We start from the raw sequence: 23,739 nt of genomic DNA, 5'->3' as shown, positions 1-23,739 counted from the left end.
GGAACATGATTTGAATAATTTGAAGGTTCGGATAACGAAATATGAGACCAATAGATGTAATCGCCGATTATCCACTGCTTCTATATAATCTTCGACATAGAAAAAAACATCATGTCCTGAATAATTCTTAATTTCCAGAAAATGTATTCATAAGAGAGTAAAAAACTATCAAATCTGCACAAGTGATCTTGTAATCCACAGCTCAATTAAACACTTTACGGGTATTCTCCATCGAATATATTTTTTTACAGTTGTATATGAATCAGGAATCTAGAAATCATATAGTTCACATAAGCAGCTATCCAGGATCAATAATGACTAGCAATGTTTCGGACCATCCTTGAAATCATAATATCAATACCTTTATGGTAAAGGTTATCAATGGTATCAATTTTACTTGAATTCGTCCAGATTAAATCTGATCTCATTTCATTGAAAGTATCATCTGAAGAAAAGAATTTTTCCTCCATTTTCATACTCCGTTCTATTCAAAATTGGAATTAAACTTGTTCAGCCTAGCCTATCTTGCATTACCTAAAATATCTACACAATCCCACACGAATTTGAATGAAAATCTCAGAGTCTTCAAATATATTATGCACTAAAAAATATTCAACAAATTTCTACTCTTGTTATATAATAATTTTCTACATTCACAAGAAGTATGCGTAGGCAAGCTTGCGTATCTCAGGTATTCACCCATAATTGAGTTTCTTCCAACAATAAACTGGCTAATGATAGGCAGTTGTTTTTAAAATAATACGTTCCGTTTATAAATACACAACGAAAAAAATTATAATGTACCTACCTATTCGTCTAAGCAAGTAACCTCGATTAAGATGTACATAACAATATTGAGATCAGTTTATGGAGGAAAAGGTACCATCATTCTTTGTCACGCTTTGGTGAAGCGTCTTTACTCAAGGCTGGAATTACCCACAGGGCAAGAACGTATTAATAATGACGCTTTATATTTTATATTGTAGTTTGGTGAAAAAGTCCATCGTCTTGAAATAAGTTCTCAGAGTCTTTGAGACTTACATATATTGTACTTTCTTTTATTGAAACAAAAATCTCAGTTTTATTTCAGTACTCTTCAATTCCATATCATTAATACGAAAGAAATTCCTGCTATTTTCAAGAGAAATTAAAACTGACATTTTCGGTGGCCGTAATCCAAATTTCAACAGAATTCCGAGTAGGCTATATGCTTGTCAGGGTCATCCGAAGTTATATCATCGAAATCGATTATCATTCAAATGCGAACTCAGAATTATAATGTTTTGCATTCGAACAATCAACCACATGTGTGGTGGTGAATTAAAATTTAGTACAACAATGTATTCTTGTGATTCATGTAGTACCAGTTTATTTATTTCTCTGGAATAAAGAATGTTGCACCTACCTACAATTCTTGATTGAAATCTATCTCTTCTTCTGGGCGTATCCTCCGGATAAATGAAATTCTACCTTAACCGTATAAAACATGAACAAATTCAAATGATCTATTCAACTCGCGTGTTCAGAAGCCTGGCAGATGTCAGGCAAACAGACAACATCGTTTTCAAGTTCGAAATTTACGCATCATTGCCTCGTTTATGTCGGAATAGCAAGCGGAATAGACGCACTTATATATCTGAATTATGCAAATCTCCGACATTACAGATATTGAGGTCGAAATGATCAATTATTTTCAATATGTGAAGAGTTATGGAAATGTTCTCGTGGAGAGTAGTTTATGGAAACGAAACTATTTCAGCATTTCAGTTCTGTGCATTACCATATTTCCATGAATATGGTCGTTACCGTTTTGTCCGTTTTACAAAAATTATATTGGATAATAGATTAATAGATTTCTGGTGTTTTTGGGATTACTCATATTTATATTGCAGGTATATCATTCAAGGAAAAGTAAAAAGTCATATCTTTTTAGTTTCGTGGACTATAGAAATTCGAAAATAGATTAGCTTGTCGACCTGTCGCATTCGCCATTCTGTAACCTAAATAATTTTGTAGGTATACCATATTATTACATGTTTTTTTTTGAGTCGTTCAAAGAAAGAGAATGCCATTTCAAGTACATACAGTTAATGTAGTGAAATTATAATTATTCTTCATTAGAAACAAGAAGGCTAAAACAGTTTCGTTCAATCAGTTAACTTCTTGTTTTCCCATCTGGATAAAAGTTGTACCTAGTTTTGTATAGATGTAAATAGTACAATCGTTTTCGTTTGAGAATTTGGTTGGGTCTGATTAAAAGGAAATTATGGAAAAACATTGGACAAAATGGAGTTTATCCTAAACTTAGGCTCTAAAAGATTGTTTTTTTGAGTTTCTTCAAAAAATTTGATTCCAATATTAGTCACAACGAGATACTTTCCTGATTTTCATCTTGGATTTGTAGGTTCTACTGAAATAAAGAAATTACAATAATTTTTAGAGATCATTTTTTATCAAGGTTAACAAGAACTATTTTGTTTCTTGGAAAACTCCATATGTGGATATGAAATTTTTTGACGATTAATTTATTGACTTACGAACACTTAATTTCATTTCCCTAATAACTTTCGGAAAAATTCGCTTAATTGCAAATCGTGCATGTGACCAGACTCGCGATTTCATTCGAGCGCAGTCGGTCGAAAAATAATATGTATGACTGCAATATTCGGCATGTGAAGCAGGCCTTCTAAAGGTAAAACAACTCGTATCGAGATCATCCTCACTTTCTATTTATATAATACAATTATACATCGAACCTATACCCAGTTCGTTATTGCCAAGCGTGACTTCGTATTGATCGTTTTGCCACAGAGATTCTTCTTTTAGCTGGAAGAGATGACATGAACTATTTCGCCAAGAGTTCATAGGCAATGCGGCGGCTATTAGGAAATTGTGTTTCTTCACTGGTGCGGTATTAAAATTAAGGAGAATGGCATAATTGTGTTTTCAGATGAGGTAAATGAAGGTACTGGCGTATGGTGCTGTCTCGCTTCAACAAAAATAAAGTAAAACTATTAATTATTTACGAGGATATATTGAAAAATTCTTTGCCTACTATAGAACCAAACAAAATTTCAATGTCAAAATTTTTCATGACTCAACATATTCTCCTCTTAATTGGATACATTTATTACAGCGAACCTGCAACGTCTATAGACCTTTCGAAAAAAATGCAAAAACAAAACACCTTTGGATAGCTCTCGCGTCTTTTCTCTTTAATTTAATCCCGTAGAGTGGTCAGTAATGTCGAATAGTAATCTCCGGTAATTGTTTTACCCCTATCCAAAAAATCAATCATGATTTCCACATGATAATCCCAAAAAACTGAGGCAAGAACTTTTCCAGCAGATTTTTGGACACGAAACTTCTTAGGTCATGGAGAACCAGAGTGTCGCCATTCCATCGATTGTTGCTTCGTTTCTGGATCGTAGAAATGTACCCAAGTCTCATCCATAGTAACAATTCGGTTTAAGAAGTCTACATCGTTTTCAAATCGAGCACAGATTGAACGCGATGCTTCTACCCTTGCACGCTTTTGGTCAACATTCAAACATTCGTGGATCCATTTTGCAGCAATTTTTCTCATGTCCAAATTGACGTTAACTCTATGATGAACGCGGTCGTATGAAATATTCAGTGCTTCAGATACCCGTATTAGCCCAATTCGACGGTCTGATAAAATCATGTCATGAACTGCATCGATATTTTCGGAGACTGACACAGAAACTGTCCTTCCCGATCGGTCATCAACTTTAATGGAAAATTCACCTCTTTTCAATCTTGCAGTCCAATTTTTCACGGTCTTATACGAAGGACATTGATCACCAAGGGTATTAAGCATATCTTCGTAAATTAGGTAGGTAGGTTAGCTACCTATAAGTCTTTCTAGGGGTTTTGGTGGTCTATAATTAAAGGAACGTAATCCAAAAAACTTCCTTTTATTTGGTCGATACAACCTATGCGAAAAAAATCTCTGGTCTTAAACGATTGATATAGTTGAATTAGGTCCTATGGAGATAATATCAATAACCTGTTGAAAATTTCGCGATAAACACTCCAAGAAAGGTCAAGGAACACTGAAAACCTGTGTCGCATATATCACAACTTTTCAGTTCTTTTTAAAGTTCGGGCAACAAAACTTCAAATAATTGATTTATTCATTCCAGTGGAGTCACAGATATTTGAACCAGATATGATGTGGGTGCTGTCTAATTATCCCAGTTTTTGTCGTTACGTAACTATCATTAATCATGGCACAGCCAATGGCATTTGGGTATTCGTATCTGTAATAAATTATCAATATAATTATGAATAATTACAATTGCGAACATGATGGCATAAAAATTTGACGCTGCATACCTTGCACGATTTGGTATTGATAGGGTATGTAATGGCTTCAACCTTCATCATTTTTGTAGCTGCTATCTTTCTAGCACCATCTTCATGATCATATTTTTGTTGACCTACCTTGTACATACCTTCAGAAATGGTCACGTTTCCTGACTGCGTTCCACTTGGACCATCTTAATCTCAGCAATAATACTCAGATATCCATTTTGAATAGAATCAAGCAAAAAACGTGTAATTCATAAAAATCAGGGACAGTAAACCATCAATTCAGGAATCTCTCTCTCATATTTCAGTGTGATAATTCTGATTTAAATAACCGAGCTAAAGTGGAAGTAAAATCAAATCCTATAATGCCACAACCCAAGATTTAACTACTTGGAATTTTAGTCTACAGTTGAAAATAACAATACATTATTTTCGAATCTGAATCTAGTGCTACAATTTTCTGGAAAAACTAGAAATTCAAGCCGGAATTAAACTCACAATTCACTCATAAGGGAAAAAAATCTCGTTTTCAAATGGCTTCTGAATGAATAAGTAGATTGAATGTACACTGTACACAGAGATCTCGTTGAAAGTAATGGCATTTAAACCATCGAATTGCTTAATGAAATTTTATTATCATTATAAATTACTTCCTCGACACTCTCATTCAAAGCAATATTTTAAACACGCATTTCAATGATAGGTATTCCATGCTGACAGTTTTGTTCATCGATAATTCTTATCAGATTTCCCATAACACCAGGCACTACGAGATACCCACATCCTCGAGTTTTTATGAGCTTATAGAACGCCCATCCCATACACTGTTCCTAGAGATAATAACATTTTTGTCTCTCGTTACTTTCTATCAAGATCCATGGATACATGAAATCCATGCGCTTTCTCCCTCACAGAAATATTGTTCCTCTTCCGAATGTTTCCTTCAACTCTTGTTCTTTTTATAACTAGGTACTACTGTAGCACAACATCCATATTTCACTTATGGAACATCATGCAAAAAAATATTCCAATTATAACTAGTTGCTCCTGTTTCAATGTCACTCGATAAAACTAATTTCCTCAATAAAGGATCAATGAATCATATTTCCTTTTGACATCAACAGCCAACATATTCATGACGAGTAGCATAACAACAAACCGAAACGACTCTTTTAAAATCAACATGACTGGCGATTTCCTGGATGTACGGGACGAAAATAATTGCAATTCAGTGTCCGATAAATAACAGCTGTCAGCTGAGGGACTCTAATTGTTGCTATTAAAATCGCTGCATTTTATTCGATGTTCGATTTACACCCAGTTAGGGGGAAACGCATTCTATTCCTGAGAAACATTTCGAGTAGATGTAGGAAGCGATCTCATCGACTACAGCGAAAAATTCCCCTCCAACTGAGTCTTAATGGAGAAACTACTTTCATGTAACCATATTTCATAAAATTAACTTCAAGGAAGTTCAGAACTGGCAAAATGATGAATTGTCGATCTGCTCGTGAACTTGGAGAATTTAATGAATAAGCAAGGCGTGAAATAGGGGCTTTGGAGAATTGGAATTCTCGAAATTTCCTTAAATAAGGGAGCAAACAGGTGTTGTTGCCCAATATTTGATCCAAATAACTCAAGACTAGAAAAAACAGAACGACTGTGAATGTATTCTGAAAGTTGAATCCGTCTGTGGTAGAAGTGTGTAAACCCTGTCTCTAAAAATTTGCATCTAACAACAAAATTTCGAAGAAAACCGTGGGGATATCAACAGTGGGTCAAGACACAAACCTCTCGAGGACTAGGAATTTAACTCAAACTCTATACTCCATTCACATTTATTTTAGCAGTCGGTTGGCCATGAAATAATTTTCTCAAGTTTTTGTAACTAGAACGGAGTAAGGTTGGCACTCATGAAATGTCGTTAATGTCATAACGCCGTTGCCACAACTAATATCAGTTTTTATTACGAAAATGCCGAAAGTGATTGAAAAAAGAGACAGGGTTTCAGGAAGTGCTATTTAGAATTCAGGTCCGCTCATTCAAATAGTTATACCCTGATATTCTAAAATCCACAATTCGTCAGACGGTAGCGAACATATTCAATGTTTATTTATATAATGTTCATCTGAATCTACGACTTATATTTCTGCTTAATATTTCCACAATCAGAAAGATTGTGAATGAAGTGGATGACAAAGAATTTCCGTCTATTGGGGGACCCAAAAAAGTGGTGGCATTTGAGAATTTTATGTTTGAGTGAATTAATGCGAAAAGTTTACTACAGGATTTTCGATGAATGTCATCGTAGAATAAGTTCCTGAAAATTAATTTTTCTATTTTTTATTTGACTTGTCCTATACATTTTAATAGTCTTAAGGTACCAATCAATACCTAATTATTATTATTATATCAATGTATTAAGATGAACAGCCACAAATACGCGCCAGTTGTCCTGTTAATTGTTTATTCGTGTGAAATATTTGTTCAAAGGTGAAGTTCATCTTGACCTGAAACTTCCTGTAATTCTTTTTACTTATATTGATATAAGATGATTTTTGTTGAAGAATTTAACATTCTTGTAGTTATCTGTTAATCCCTTCGGGAGATACCCATTCCCAACCCATCATATGCATTTCATCTTTGGGTTAATATATTTGAAATCTACAACTGATGTAACGTATTCAAACTTTAGCCGAAGAAGATAACGAACATTAACTCTCCTCAAGCTAGTGCATATTATGATATTATATACTGATCTCTTGTATTTTCCATGCAAATAACTGTATTTGGTATGCCTTCAATCAGTTTGTATAAACTTCAGTTATGTTCGTCACATATTTTCCGAAGAGATTCGACATTGTGATAAAATACGTAATAACAGAAACTTTTACGTAGAACGGACAACATAGCCCTGATTTAAAACCCAAAAATGTTCTGACAAGCTTCATAACCCCACATTTTCGTACTATACAGAGCGAAATGTGTCAAATTTCCATGGCCAACCAAGAGCTAAAATAAAAGTGAATGGAGTATAGATAATATTTTCAACTTATGAGAATCGAAAAAATTAATAGAATTTAGGGGTTTTGCTTCTGAGGCTCATCAATTTGGATAAATCATAATTCAGATCCTTGGAATGCCTGTAATTCAACCCTGCTGCTTATCACCCACGGTCCCAACGAAAAATTACAACACCAGTGACCTCATGAATCCTACAATTCGTTACCCTGTAACCAAATGTCGTAGAAAACTTATGGTTTGAGCAGGCCGTGGCCAAATCGATAATTGAATGACCAGAACCAACACCCAAAGTTGCAACCTGTGTGGGATAACATCGGACTGTGGCTCTCAAAGGCCCCACCTAGTAATCCGGACGATTGTTTGAACAACTGAACATCGCGTTTCGTCGCGGGATGATGAAGCGGTAGAACAAAGTTGGACGCGCACTGTTCAATTAGTTTATTTGGTAACGCACCGGCGTCTGCACGTGAACGTTGTGGGCGTACTATAGGGCTCACGCTCAGCGGCCGAAGATTTAAGTTTTTTTTTTTTATTTCTGGATAGTGGTCGGGTGGATTAAATAATTGAAATATGTCTCGATTTCTCGTTGTGATTAGTTGTGTGGTGAGTGCATAGTTGTTTAAGTAATTGATTTTCAGGACCTGTGGTTCGAGCATCCCGATAATATTTTTCAGTGATAGCCATTTCTAACATTTCTTGTACGAATTAAAAGTGCAATCCCTCCTCTCCTGTTTGTTTTGGTTCATAGTTCCCAACCTTTAGAATCGTTTCGATACATTCGTTTTCTCTTTTGTATTTCCAAAAAAAAAATAAAAATTCCAACACAATCTGTTGTGACTATTTCACCAAATCAACTGGATGAAAATAGATAGAGTTTGCTGGATACTCGAATGCATCTTAACAACGATTTTACCAGATCGTGGCAACGTTTCCTGATTCTGAGAAATATAAAAAAACTGAAAGTCAAAGAAGGAATATGTAGATATTGCTCAAATTTAACTGAATTCCATTTCATGATATATATAAGTTGAGGATATTTCAAAATCGTTTATAATCTCTACATGGCATCACAAATGAAAAAATTGGGCTTGAAGGTCCAGAAAATTAATCTTTTCTCAATAGTAGATATATATTTGATTTAACAAAGTGTCTTTTATTTCCTTCACTTCATTCTGAAATTCTTATTCGTTTGTTCATTTATTTATTGGGTTAACAAAGGGTGGGCTGTAGAGAGATGGACCTCCGATCCATCAACAATTACCTAAGAAGATTTGATTTTGTAATCTTGGCGAGGATCATCAATTTTTCAAGGAAGTAATATTAATAAGGAATAAGTTTCTTGCAATAAAAATTTAGGGGTGGCTTTTTCTTTCCCTTGCAATTGTAGGGAAATACAATTTTTTGATTGGCATAAAATGTCTACTAAATTACATTTTAGCCACTTTTCTGGTTTCTATGAGAAAAATAGAAATATGCCCTCTCTTTAGGGAGCTACTGAAAAAAAAAATTGTATTCAACTTTTACTTTACACCTATATATGCAAGAGTATTGAATCAGTGACATATAAATTTCAAATTCTCAATATACAGCTGTCAAAAATGCCATAAAGCTGGAGAAGCTCATATTCGACTCTTGATCTCATGTTATTTATAGAATTCAGGCTTCTCAGTTACACTCGATAACTACGCAATCGTCTTGTCACACGTCGTATACAAGTTATTTAAACTTGAATGAGATATCTCTTCCACTTCACGAATACTATTTCCTTCAGTTGCATTGAATTAGAAACCAACACCCTAACTGAAAGTATTCATGTTTTTGGTTCATCTTCTTACTTGGTTTCCTCTTACTTTAACCCATGTAATTTTCGAGCAACGAACTTTCTTGTTCGTTGAGAATGAATGTTTATTATGGTTTTTTGTTGTTTTATCCTTTATTCATCATGATCTACTTCCATTAAATTTTATCGAAAACTATTTCCTTCGAATATGATAAATCATATAAGTCAATTTTGCTACACCTTCTTTTTATTGTACTTCAACTGAGTTCACCTTGTTCCTAAACAAGGAATCACTCGAATTCTACGAACAGAAGCCTACGAAGTCCATCTAATTGTTTCACGAGAAATTTGGGCCTCCCAAGGACTCATTGGATCAAAATGTGGTTTATTAGCATACCAAATTTAAGGCTTCCCTCGGAAGCCTATACTTAAGATACCCATGCCAATGGTAATTAGTTCATGCTCTATCAGCTTTGTGTGATACACCTATTCATAAATTCGAACAGATTCGCTTTTGTCTTTGTAACCAGTAGGCGTAAAAATGGATCTATCTGAGAATAGGTGTGGTAGAGGAATATCATTTGCGTTTGGAACACAAGAACTGGTAATAAAGACTAAAGTGAATCGTATCATTTTCATTGGTGAAATCGAACAGAAAAAATTGTGAAAAAAATTATAAAAAATTGCCGTGATTTGTTACAGAAATAGGCTTATATCATCTAAGTTCAAGTGCTCATTTTATTAAGAAAATAAGCTGAGCTGCTTCATTCAGAATTTCAGGGTGCTCAGTCACCACAGTTTCTTACAGTTTATTTCTGAAAAAATATTTTAGGTGATTATGAAAAAGACTTATCACATGAAATACTAGAAGGAAGTAATTAAATGGTAAATGCATAGGATCAGGATCAAATAAAAAACTCATGAGCTGGAAAATAAAAGAAGAAAAATCTACGTCTCTCAATTCGACTGAATCAAAATTGTAAGGCAATGCAGCAAAGTTCTTGACAAGGATAAATTAGTTTTATGGACTAGTTAACGTGCCATTAGGATTAAAAAACGAGATCTATTCACTTCACAAGTTGGAAGGTCCTAAGAGTATGTTTCAAAGATATTCTTTTTTTTTTCATGATTTTGAGATATTCAAAAGTATTCAGGTTACATAAGGCAACATACCTATAAACCATTGTTCAGACGTCCCAGTTTCAATGCAGCGAAAACTGGAAATCGAAGATCCAGAAGTTGATTTATTTTGTTTTCATGCTGGAAACGAGCCATTCCACATATTATGACGGTCATCTCACCGAATTAATTGTTGTTATGATTTCCCAACAACAAGACACCATAATTACTGCACAAGAAGTCGTCGATAATGGAGATTTTGCGTCCAAAACCATGAATTGGGTGAACCGGTTGAATCTTCTCACCAATGTTATGGCGAGTGAGAAGATTTCGACCTGAACTTTGATTTCCAAATAAAGCTAATTGGGTCGAGCATCTTTTTCTGCAATCGACGGAACATCTGTCGTTCACGCATGTGACTATGCTAGGAATTCGTCGATTGAACACACGCAGTATTATGCAAGAGCGGCATCTTTCTTGCATTTTCAAGCGACAAATGCGGCAAGTTCTTCGAATATCTGGTTTGCAAATTGATCTGCCCCTTGCTGGAGAATGCATTGTTTGTCTTGAGTCAACCACTGACCTGCATGGCAATTCTACCGATCTATAGTCTGCAAATGCTCCATAGGTCTTATCTGAAAGTGTTCCAGAAGACTGAAGATTCAAATGACAGAAAACTTGTTAAATATGAGAAGGACCAGGAAAATCTCATATCTGCAGAATGAAGAACTAATGGTTTCCTATCAAATATTGCTCGACAACTGTAACAAAATCTATCCCATCGCCTTCATCTATCTGCTATAATTCATTTCATTCTCTAACTGAAACAAAGGAGGATACGTGTCAACAAAGGAGTGTTTCAGAAACTCGATAATGATATCGATAACAACATATCGTTTAGGTGGACAATAAATCTTGAATCAAGATGAAAATTGAGACATTGAAACTTGTTGCATGAGCCATAGTAGACAAAGGCTTACATATGATAATTTGACATAAGAAACACGACGAAATTGATTGGGATTCAAGTTACTTCTTCCTATTCGAAAATATTGTATTATATCCAAATGTGATACTTGTTGACAAGGTATAAACCATACCAAAACCAAGTCATCAAGTTAACAGAGTAGTATGTATAAATATTTTTCGTCAACATAGCCGAAAGTTAGATCGCTAAGGGTTGAAGAATACTCGATTTTTTATCAAATTTCACTATTCGTGTTCACATTTTGCCGAAAATAAGCCTCGAAGTAAATTGGCGATTTTAATTTTTTTTCTGGAGTCTGTCTCAAAACGTAAACGTGTTAATTTATTATGTATAAGATTGAGAGTAAAGTCTTCTTTTTTCAGTTTTCAAATATCTTCTCAAATAAATATCATCAATAATGAATAGAGCGTGGAACTGATATTAATATGCAAACACCTACAGGAGAATTCTCAGTTTCGCTTCGTTTCAAATAACCTTCTGAAATATCTTGGTGTTTTGTTCCAATCACAAACTATCGAACACGTCAATTCAAACAGATTCTCTGAAATAAACCTTGTGACTTATTGATCCTAATCAATCAATCAGAAAGTTTTTGAGGCAATATTGAAATGTGAAAATGTAATATACTAATGACAGAAATTCATTCGAATCGTAGTTTAATTTTCAATATCCATTTTATTGGAATATTTGTTCCTTGATGCTCTAGACTATTGTCTCTGCTTTCAGTCGCCAGGCTTCTCTATTGAGATATTTCATCCAGCAGTACACAGTATTATCCTAAATTAATGCCAATCTATGTTTGGAATATTTGGACTCTGCTGCTCAATTTCATATTCAGAAATTGTTTTTATTGTTAAAGGAAGTAGAACTCCTGTACGTAGATAGCTGCTGTCAGTAATCTATTTTAGCAGAATTTCCACCCGCATGATCGCCTGAATCCTAACCTGTAATTAGCACCAACAGCTCTCTTCCGAATCTTCACGAAACTATAAATTAAAACATCATCAAATCTACTACCCATTATACCTTGACGTAGATACCCAAATACCGGTGCAAAATTAAATTAACTTGCAACCGACTATAAATATCCTCAATATTGTTAACAAATCGTTTCCCATCAAGTCACAATCGATTTCGACACGTCATAAACTCGTCAAATTTTCGGCTACTCTTTTCCCCTCTATGGAATATAACAAACGAACGCAATGATGATCTTTGTCGACGTGTCGTAATGGAGGCAAGTGGCAAAATCGAATGATACGAAACGTATGATGACAACAGCATTCATTACGTTGATTTCTACTGACACCAGACTGATATAGAATAATGATGAAACGGGTTAAACCCATAAATAAGACGCTCGCGCTCGCCGATTGAGATACGAGTAAGCGATAGGCCATTCGAAGGTGCAACTTCTTTACGTAGGAAGTAATTTGCTTCTCTTTGATTCGCCTAATTACACCTATTACCTCGTATCTAATTTTATTAATAACTGCTTCTCGCGCCAATCAGGATGCATCACTTCGTATCTATATGAAGTGTTACAGGCATTCCGCGAAAAGTTTTTTCCTGTCTTGTAACACCGGATCAGAAGCGTAACGCCATAACGAAAGCGATTAGGGATCCATATCCGATATCTTGTAAAGGCTCGTAGAGGAGTTGCTCTGAATTTGTCCACCCTCATTCAATAATTTACGTTGGACAGGTTGGTTGTACTCGTTAGATCTCAAAACCGCTTCTTGGAAAGTCTAAAAACGCACAGCACTTTTGCTCCATTTTATAAATGGAAAGAGGAAGAGCAGAAAATAAAGGGAACAAAAAATCACAGTTCGAGAAGTTCTTCTCTCAATTAAAATAACTGTAGATGGAAATGTGATACGTATTCTGAAAGAGCAACTCTTCTAGTTAAAAATCTGAAAATTTTGTTGAGCTCCATGCAGCCTTTCGGTCTTGACGATTATTTAAATGATTCCATCTTTTTGGGAATTTTTCGATAGTCACCGTTAGAGTAGTTTTTTTCTCAATAAAAATAACCCTAGATGGAAATGTGATGCATCTTCTGAAAGAGCAACTCTTCTAGTTAAAAATCTGAAAATTTTATCGAGCTCGATGAACCGTTCGGTCTTGAATGAACAAAACAAAAAGTAATACCAATTAAGACTACTTCAGGAACGAAGGGCAGGAGTAAAACCAATGCGGAATTTTTATTTATGCTCTTCCAAATTATATTTATAGACAGTCTATGCATTTTTGCATCTGTGAAAAAAATTCTTGGAAAGGTTCTTCAATTTTCTAGTCATGTCTCTTCATTTCAGTTCTGGGTATTATATGTACCTTCCTCCTCCATTCAGTGCCTCACTGAAAATTCACTCCAACAATATCCCAAATATTATCTTCAAAAATGGATTTGGGTAACATATTTACGCACTTCTGTCAAGCTCTTCATCTTAAATTGTTATCAAATCTATAATTCATCTGAAGTGGAGAACGTACTTTTTTCAAAGAGGGATTATCGTATAATATTGATGAAATTATAGCTACAGGTCGGTAATTACTTCATGGTATACACACATATCGATTCGATAATAACATACTGAGTATTAATCAGTACGTGCAAACTTATAAATAAGCCAATGAATAACAGTATTCAATTTATCTTTACGGATTACCGTATCCTGAAACACTAACAAAATTAATTACCATATGAATGAATCTTAGGTAGAATCACTTCTCGAAGTTCAGGTACGCGATTGATTGAAAGCTTTCGCAGCATCTTTATATAATTTCTGGAGATTCTTATCGTTTTCTGGTGTCAGTTTAAATTTAATTGAATTGAGTAGGATATGTTGAGAGACAGGAGAAAATGATTGTTTGAAATGAATATTTTACAATTTAATTCACTAATTTCTATTGCCATAGAAAGGTTCGCAAGTGCTATCTGCCCTTTTCCGAGGAAATGAAAAGTGTGATTTTATTTGGCCATGACGTTTGAGAGTTCTTCTTTCTCTTTTAACGCTAGCGGAATATTCAATAATGGAAATAATCCAAGTATTTGTGCCTTCTGCAGAGGTGCGCCCTGTGTTAAAGGCATAAAAAGATAATAGGCGTAATAATACCCTCGAACAGATTTCCTTTATATAACATCTTCCGTTTATCGCACGGTAGCGTAATGAAAAACCGCTGGTTACTTTACGGCCGTCAGCAAAGATTATGCAGCGTAATTAAATGATAGGCAACGAAGTTATGCCTTTAATGGATGTCTCTACGTGTCCAATTAACGTAGATACCCCGGAAAATCTTTTGATCTCAATCGGGAGATCTATCATATATTCAATTAAAGACAATGGCATTTCAATCATTTGCCTTTGGTGAAGGTCTGCGGAACTCTGGGTGAAATGATGCATAATTCCCTTTGATTTATTCAATTCTCTGTGTCTAGTGTAGCGTATCGGTCATTTCGTTGTACAATAGGTGTGAAGCAGTCATGTTCTGTATTTTTTCGAGTGTGCAGCAGGAAATAAGCACTTAGTTCTGGCTATCATACCAATATCAAGGTTAAATGACATATAATTTTCTTCAGCGGATCTCATTTCTGGTATTTAATTTAACATAATCTCCTCCTTACTGGATACACTTCTCACAATGAACCTGCAATACCCTAGGTCTTCTCAAAATAAACACCAGAACTGCAAAGCCTCTATCATCTTTATTTTTAGGAAAATTCAGGGCCTCTTGAGTTAATTTTTCAGCAGGGTATAGATGATAGTCAGACGATATTAGATTCGTGAAGAAAGTATGAGTATTCAAGTTAATTCAAATCTAAATTGAGACTTTTCTGTTGGGAACATGTGTGAAAGAGCATTTTTCTGCAAAAATTAAAGTACCAGGAATGCAACTCAGTCTGCTCAAATTCTAAACTGTGGGGTGATTGGGAGATTTGCCAATTTTGAAATTTTCACAGATATACTCTTCACATTCTTCTCTTAAAGTTTTTTGATATTTCTAATGATTTCTTCACGTTGCTATTGCAACAAAATATTACATTTTTTCATGGAACTTGTCCAGGCTAGATATCAACACATTCCCTTCTTTTGGACGCACGAAAGAGTACCTGAAATGATTCGTATTCTGATCAGATTGGCAATAGTCAATCTGATATTATACAATTCAGAAGGAATCAGAAAGATATTCCTGGTGTCAGAAGCACAAATTTTCACTGGATCCCCAATATTTTCGAATATTCAGTTCGTCAATAACCACTAACGAATATCGATTAATATCATATTCTGAGAAACGAAAAAATGGAGTACCTAACTATTCAATTTTTACAGTCTTTCATCCACATTTATGGAATATCATATTAGGTGAAATTTTTTTGAATTATCACCACATGAAATCAGTTCCGCTTGGATGTTAATTTGAAATTCGTAAATCACCAGACTGCACATACCACTTGTAAGGACTAATCATCCACCATGAAGTTGTCTAACGTCCATCCTCAAGGCAGTCTTTATTCATCATGAAAAATGAGTAAATTCAAGTGTTTAGTGTGCGTAGTAATTATCTACGCTACCTGAATTATTTCGGCCTTCATTCTGTTTGATATAACTTTGACATTGATTGCTATATCTAGGTGGAAATATGTGCGAGAGTCCATAGTTGATTTTTCCATTGGATCCGGTAATTTTTTTTGAGGGACTTTTGCTTATATGAAAAATTTTCATTCCTCACCTGTCGAAATTCATCCTCTATATTCAGAGTATAAATGACTAGATTCGGAAGAATGTAAGGGTTGATTTATTGTCAAAACATAGTGGGTCTTTTATATACATTGTTTTGAGCACCCCTGCTTAGATACAGCCCACTAATGGCATCATTAGGGGAAAAAACAATTTTTTGTTTTTTTCTCGAAAACAAGAGAACTGATAGAAATAAAATTGTGCAGACATTCTATGAAAGACCCTCACTTTTTGACAAGAAATCATTTTTTGCAGCTATTCATTTACACCCTTCAAGTGTATCTACTTGAAAGTATAACTTTTTTTTTCAATTCATTTCGGCGTAAGATATTTTAATCGTATATTTATATAGATGGAATGTTCTTAGATGAGATTATCTTCCCCTTCCAATGTCGAAAGTGTCTTTAGAATAATGAATTACCTATCATAGCGCATACCTGCTCACATTTGGATTTCGTGACCGCTCGTTGACAGAATGACTTGTATAATTATGGGGTGGTGCAACATACATGTATCTAAATTGATAATAGAAGTATTTGTTGCCACATAGGTACTCGGATGACGCTTGATGACAGGTTGTATCGGAAATTAATTTAATGACTATAAATAACTTATCCTTTACCTCAATTGTGCTCAAGGAATGTAATATGGAAGTAGAAAATCGTATACTGGGAGATCATTCGAGAAATTCGTGTCCGTTTTGCTGCATAGGAAAGATTCCAAAAATTTTATGTAGGTACTATCAATATCAACAAGTGGGCTCGCCCAGTTCAATATATTCTATCGGATGTAGAAAGTCTGCAGACAGCCAAATCCGTCAATGCCTTTACCAGCATCCTTTTACGTCCTAATACCAAATATAGAATGCTCTTGATATCGATATGTCCATTTAAGTCCGAATCTTGAGGAAGTCAATGGGTTCACATGGCATAAGACACTTTCAGTTTCTTTCACTAGCCGGCATCGATAGTGAAGATGAATCACTTTCATTCTCTTGACCTAGCCAATTGATTGAGGAACGAAGACCTTGAATGTTCGTGATGTACCTCTTACAACTTAATTTCTGTGCACCGGCCGATGAAATCATATTAGAGGCTTGGACGTATGAAAATGAAATCGATCTGAGTGAATGTCCTGCAATTTCGAACAAAGTCTTCAATAGGAATTCTTTTGGAACTAACTAAATCATCCAGGTTCCATTTAACAAGAATTCTACACTAAATTCAGAATATTTCTATATAGATCGTCCATACATTTTATAGAGCACAAATAATTGTCTAGTCCTCATTTTTCTACAGAATCTGTGAAATCTGACTCAATTTTTTCGAATCTGAGTTTCGTGAATGAATATGAGTGAAAGTACCTATTAAAAACTGGGTGTAGAGGAAGATCTTTCGGGAAAATAGGTCCGAACGAAACTGATACATTTGTTTATTTCTTAACCGAGAATTGATATCTCCTTATGGGACATTAGCGGGTCGAGTTGAAGTTATAAGTAAATAAAAAGGGGTAGGAATTCATAGATTTTTTTCACAATTCTGCAATTCACACAGCATTTGTGCAATTAGGGTTCTCCAACATGAAAATAAAAAGCAAAAACGGAGAGTATTTCATGGTACCTTGCAACTAGGATTTGGATCATAATTAACATTGTTATTCTGAAGGAATACAAAACGTTACGATCATAAAGATACAATAATGACTCCAGACAATCTCTCCTACAGGCGTTTCACGTAATGGTGCTATCGAAGCTGATCCCTCTGAAGATAAGCGAAAGAAAAATCCAGAAATGTGTTATGTAGATCAAAGATAGAGACATGAGTGGTGCTTATGTCTTAACGCCTGATAAATTACGTAAATTCTGATGTTAGACAGAGGATGTTTTACGGGAAGACTTTCTCTACTCTCGTTGCTCTGTGTGTTTCTCGAAAACTGTTTTTCCCAAGCTATATCGATTACCTTTTTCAGAAGAAAAATAGAGTAATAGTAGGTTTGCCTACTGAACTACACATTCACCAGTTGCTATTCTTCCCATTCTTGTTGTTTCATTATAGACAATCGCCATTTTTCGAAACACCGGATTAATAAATGAGTTAATACGGGTAAACGTTAATGAAATATTTAATGAGATACTGCATTATATTCTTCAGTTCTACCTATTGCATTCAGCAGTGTTTCAATTATTATGGAGGTATTGCGCAGTGTATTGCTGTGAAAGAATACTTTCCGAAGTCATAGTTCGATAATTTTAATTCGAAATCTTATAAGGAAGGCGTGCCCCTCGAGCAATTAATATTTAAAAAGAAATTCCAAACTCATTCACACTGACATTTCAATTCGATGTTTTATTCTTTGTGTATGTTGATGGTGAAAATTCAACCGAATGGATAAACGATAAGGTATTAGGAAGTCGATGATCTCACTGAATGATTTATGTATGTTCAGTACCTACATTGTTCAGTGTCTTAGCTTTACTTTGTTCAGTTTATGCACAACTTCCCCTACGTAAGGAATGAAAGTTGATACTACATTTCGAGAAGTTTCCTCTGGAATTTTGTTTTGTTTCTAATTAAGGTCATAGTTGATTATATGGAAAGAAATTCCCACATGAGAATCCCCCTTGCTTTAATCAATATTTAATTAATTTAATTTAAATCTTCTATAAATTCGAAATTTTTCAAATGTAACTAGGTACCTACATGTTTCAAAACAAAATTGAAAGAAAACTGAGTGAGCCTCCAACCATCTTTCACGTCAATTATTCAATAATTTCGGATGTAACACATGAAAGATCGGATTCATATTCTTCTTTTGGATTCTGAACTGTAAATCACAAGTGGAATCCCTATAAAGATGAAAAGGATACACATCTGAGCAGCAAAAGCTCAGCTCTGGTATCATTTCTGTTGGAAGTGAGACACTTACATATCGTATTTCTGCCATAATATTGTGGTCAACTCATAAATTTCATATACAATTGATGGTAGATAATTGCTCAAATTTAATTGCGTACTAAATCCCTGTCAGCATTGATTCACGATGATAAGCAGGATTTATTTTCAGCCTTGTCAATCCACATCCTCCTCATAAAATAGTGAATGAATGAAGAATTATCTGATGGTGGTTAAAAATTCCTACGGAATCATCCTCCTAACGGAACTGAAAGTTCGAGGAAGGTGATCTTGATCGAAACAGACGTTTCGAGTATGGTCTAAGGTTAAAAGTACGCTCAACGTTATCTCACCTTGGAAAGTTGACCTTTGGAATTGTTGACATTGATGCACTTGATTCTTCTGATTCAAAAGAAAAAGTTTAGAACGTATCACCATTAGTAGTGCAAAATAAATGAACATGTAATAAAATGATGCATTCTTTCATCAATTATTACTCTATGAAACAGGTATTTTTTGGTAACTCTTTAAAAAGCCCATAAATAACAAAATCGTCCTCATCAACAAAAGATATAACTATTTCCGGCACAAAAAATTGATTGCCATTTGAGAAAACAACTCCAACCTTCGTTGAGGGTGTTATTTGAAATGAAATTTTCAAAAACATAGTGAATATCGAAGGTATGAATTTTGTTCGTAACTTCACTCTGCAGTGGCGTACCGACATAGTTCGGGGCCTGGGGCGGCTTTTGATGAGGGGGCCCTATAGAATATATTTAAAGATGAAACTTTTCCTCAAAATTTTTTGAAGGTTAGTTTTAATGCATCGTGATGAACACCCCACATAGTAACACTAATAAGTCTTTTCACTGTCACTCAAACAGTTTCGATAACAAATATAAATTACTATCAAGCACAATGAAGGTAGCAGACAACAGACATAAATAGGTATGTTTATAATGATTTTTAATTTTAAAATTACATAATATATTTTACTCTGAAATTACATAGTTATATGTTGTACAGTAACGAGTGAAAACAAGACATACAAATTTCAATGAATAGTAAAAACAAAGAACATATTAAAATGTTTTTTTGCGAGACTTGACTTCTGAAAATTGTTGGATTAATTCGTCAAAATTGACATGTTTTTTTTTTAAATATGTTTGGTTTTTTTTTGCCCATCATTTGGGGGCCTATGCTGGTGCGGGGCCTGGGGCGGACCGCCCCACCGCCCCCCCCTACGGTACGCTACTGTCACTCTGTCTATTGAAATCAAATAGTTGAATGGAATGTTGAAATGATTCTCTCCTCAAAAAATTATATCTTTCTACTAAAAAATGGCCTTTTCCCCTTTCCTTGTGAGTCCTTGTATTGATAATCTATAGATAAGGTTTCTACTACTATACGGAAGAATACATTAAAAATAAATTCGCTTATTCTTCTTTTTCTTTGGTAGAAAGGATGAATTAATGAAACGATGCAACTTTCACACTCTCAAAAACCAATTATATAAAGATATATTGACAAATGTCATTACTTCCTTTCGAATCGTTTCGACAATTGATATAAGCCGTAAATCGCATCAAAGAACATGATGAGTTGTGGGATGAATTGATGATTTACAGAAACTATCAAACCGCTTCTGATGCAACCATCTGAATGAAAGGGAAATAAATCACAGATTTGCTCGAGACAATGGTGCTCATTATCTACTTATGCAAAGGCTTTCTAGCAACAAATCGAACTTGAGTAGGCTCTGAAACATTTTCAGTTTCTCTATTCTCGATTTAATGATGTCTAGGAACGCCATTACAAACTTCTTCTGGAAAACTTCTTACGGAAAAAGCATTTCAGGCCAAATTCGGAAATTTTGTTACAATAGGATTCTTCGGATCCAGGTTCTTTTTATATCAAGTTCTATTTGGCTCAAATCATCAATGATATGCCTAGTGAAGTTGCTATCCAGGATAGCTCAAGGTTTCCTGTACGGAATATATAGGCAGAAAAAAGAACTATAAGACATATTCAATTCCTTATGATATAAGTAACAGTTCAGAAGTGATCATTAGTTGCTAGTAATTATGCAAATTATTAGCTAATCTATGACAATACCAGATCAGAGTGGATATACATGTAGTTTTGATCGACATGATATATATTTCCTTCGAAGTGTCTATCATTTAATATGATAGTTACACTCTTAATATTATTCTGCAAATATTCTATGAATAGAACGATGTATAAATTAATATATTATTGTCGCAATAAATTGGAATGAATCAATTGATAATATGATTCGTTAGGTGTTTAAATTTCACCAAAAACTGTCTATAATAACAATTTTCAAATTTTTTGTTTTTTCAGGTTATATTGTCATGTATAGCTGCTCTAACTACCGCTAAGCCCATAATGGTAACCTTTGGAACCAACAAGGGACCTATCGTTCCAAGATCTGCCCTACCATCGACCCCCATAACGGAAAGGTCTGACACCCCAACCAAACCTGCGCCCGTTTACGAAGTCAGGGAAGACACGCCTAATCCTGAAACGTACAAACCTCTGGTGCCTCATCAGTACAGAACGAAATTGTTAGCCTTGAAACCATCAAATCTCATTTTAGGGACGCCACTGGACGTGAAGTACACGCCAAGCGAGGAAAAATACGAGGTGTACAAGAAAACGCAGCTGAAGTCTCTAGGAAGAACGTACGTGGGGCCTAACCTTTTCGAGAGACAGGCCTATGAATTCTTCGACTTCGATAAGGGGAAGACATTCCTTCAACCCTCGGTTAGCTACATCAAACCCCAAGTTTTTGCGGACAAGCAGAAGTATGTGCCGGAAATTGGTGTTCTATATTCGTCTGGTGTGAGATATTATGTTCCTCAAATTTTCTATCAAGTGGTGCCAGATGAACACCAGACGGAAATAGCAGAAGAGCAAGATCAGGAGAATTCGGTTTACGACAAGCAGGATCATAAATATTTCTATACGACATCTTGAGTGCAAAAAAGTTCATCCTAGGTATATGACTCTACTGTAATGATCAATTCAAAAGCATCAGAAAAACAACATTTTTTATCCATTCATCTTTGACGAAACATTTCAGGATCAGTTAAAAAAAGTAATTTTTACACTAAATATTTCAAAATCTTTTTGCAAACTATGCTATCCTAAACTTTTCCGGAATTTTCTGCCAATATTGACTCGATATTGTTCCATGGTTCTTCCCAAATCAGCAGAAATCATTTTTTACACCCTCCTTGATAACACATTTTTCGTTTTCTGATAAAAATTCCTATTGGTTTTGTTTGTTGTCGTGAATTATTGAATTCAAAATGAAAATATTCGAATTTAAACAGAATATGAAAAGTTTTTTCTTTTTAGCAAACTATTTCCTTCTACATTTCAATGTATCTTCCTCATTTCTATTTCTATTGTGAATTGTTTTATTGCTTCTTCTTTCACAGATATATGATTGTTTGATTAGGATTTTTTTGTGCCAATTCTGTGATTGATTAATATGAATCTGCTATCCAACCTGGGCCGGTGTCACAAATCCTGATTCTGCAATCAAGAATGTGAATCCATTGAATTTTATTCGATAAAAGTAGGTTTGGGGATCAAGGATCTTGGCCTAAAATATCAACGGCTAGCTTTTCGTGAAAAATTTCGTATAAAAAACTATTTGCATAATTTTATTCTGATAAGAAAGAGCTTATCGATGGCTTGCAGACTTGTGATACCGGCCATTATTACTGTAATATAATTTACATCGTAATTTTAGGAATCAGTGTCATATTTTTATGATACATGTACATATTTCGAAATAAAGTTAAAGGAAGTATTTATTTGTTTTATTATCCATAATTTTTACGACTAAAAAAACTTCTTTTAATTTTCAATATTCTTACTCATTTTCTTCCACGACGAATCTCCAGAATTATTGCCGTGTTTGTGGGTTCAGTTGAAGTAAAATTCTTCATGGTTACGTGAAATTGAATAATCACACGTAGTAAACGGCATGCATAGGCCATTTCAAAACTCGAATGAAATTAATTCTTTCGTCGAATTCATAGACAGTTAATATGCATCATCATGAATCTTCACTTTCTTCATTATTTTGAATTTCATTATGTAACGAAAATATCCAAAGTGACCCAGGCATGAAATCCAAACGCAAATCAATTCATGGAGAAAGAGAAATGTGCGAGAAATTGCCATTTTTCAACTTGTCATTTCGAATGCAAATGCGTTTTTTTTTCGTTTAACTCAAACTGCTAATTATGAGCAATCGATCTGAAGAAATCATTTCAGTGTTTGTTTTGTAGATGTTATCGTTTGTTTTACCAGCCCCGTAGATAATTGTTAATGGACACTGTTTATTCTTCGTAATTATCTGGGATTTTTTATTACGACGCGTTTATGTTACGCAAAGGAACAATTGAGCAATTGTCATGTTAAGACCAAAAACAACCTTTAGACTCGCCTAGGTACTCTTGTATATTTCGATTTTTCAGGAAACATTCACGCAATTCAAATAATTGGATTTGGGAAATAAATTTTTATGCCCTGATGTCAGGTGAGAATGAGTTTTAACCGCTGAACGGGAATTGAAATAGATTACAATTACAATGGAATTCTATGGGAAAATGTTGTGGATATTCACATGAATTTATTCACATCAGGAATTTTATGTATGTACTTAATAGTACTCAGATCTAAATCAATGGTCCAAATTGATCGTTACAAATTTCTGATGCAATTGAGATGAGATTGAGCTCCTGTTTACAATTGAAATGTTACAATAAATCGGAGCATGCTATTGACTTCTTAGGAATTTGCTGTAGTTCTATCCATAAC

The 23,739-nt window shown here is 34.6% G+C and overlaps 1 protein-coding gene across 1 annotated transcript; it reads left to right on the top strand.

Moving 5' to 3' along the window:
• The first annotated feature begins 7,715 nt into the window (after positions 1–7,715).
• LOC123312482 lies at positions 7,716–22,723 on the top strand. Its single transcript, XM_044896932.1, has 2 exons — positions 7,716–7,962; positions 21,244–22,723. Exons 1-2 carry the CDS (start codon positions 7,930–7,932, stop codon positions 21,877–21,879), a joined length of 669 nt encoding a protein of 222 aa, XP_044752867.1. The 5' UTR covers positions 7,716–7,929; the 3' UTR covers positions 21,880–22,723.
• Positions 22,724–23,739: the final 1,016 nt, after the last annotated feature.

This window comes from Coccinella septempunctata, chromosome 4 (assembly GCF_907165205.1).
Source record: "Coccinella septempunctata chromosome 4, icCocSept1.1, whole genome shotgun sequence".
Classification (NCBI taxonomy): Eukaryota; Metazoa; Arthropoda; class Insecta; order Coleoptera; family Coccinellidae; genus Coccinella; species Coccinella septempunctata.
This window is presented reverse-complemented; position numbering and strand designations above follow the sequence as displayed.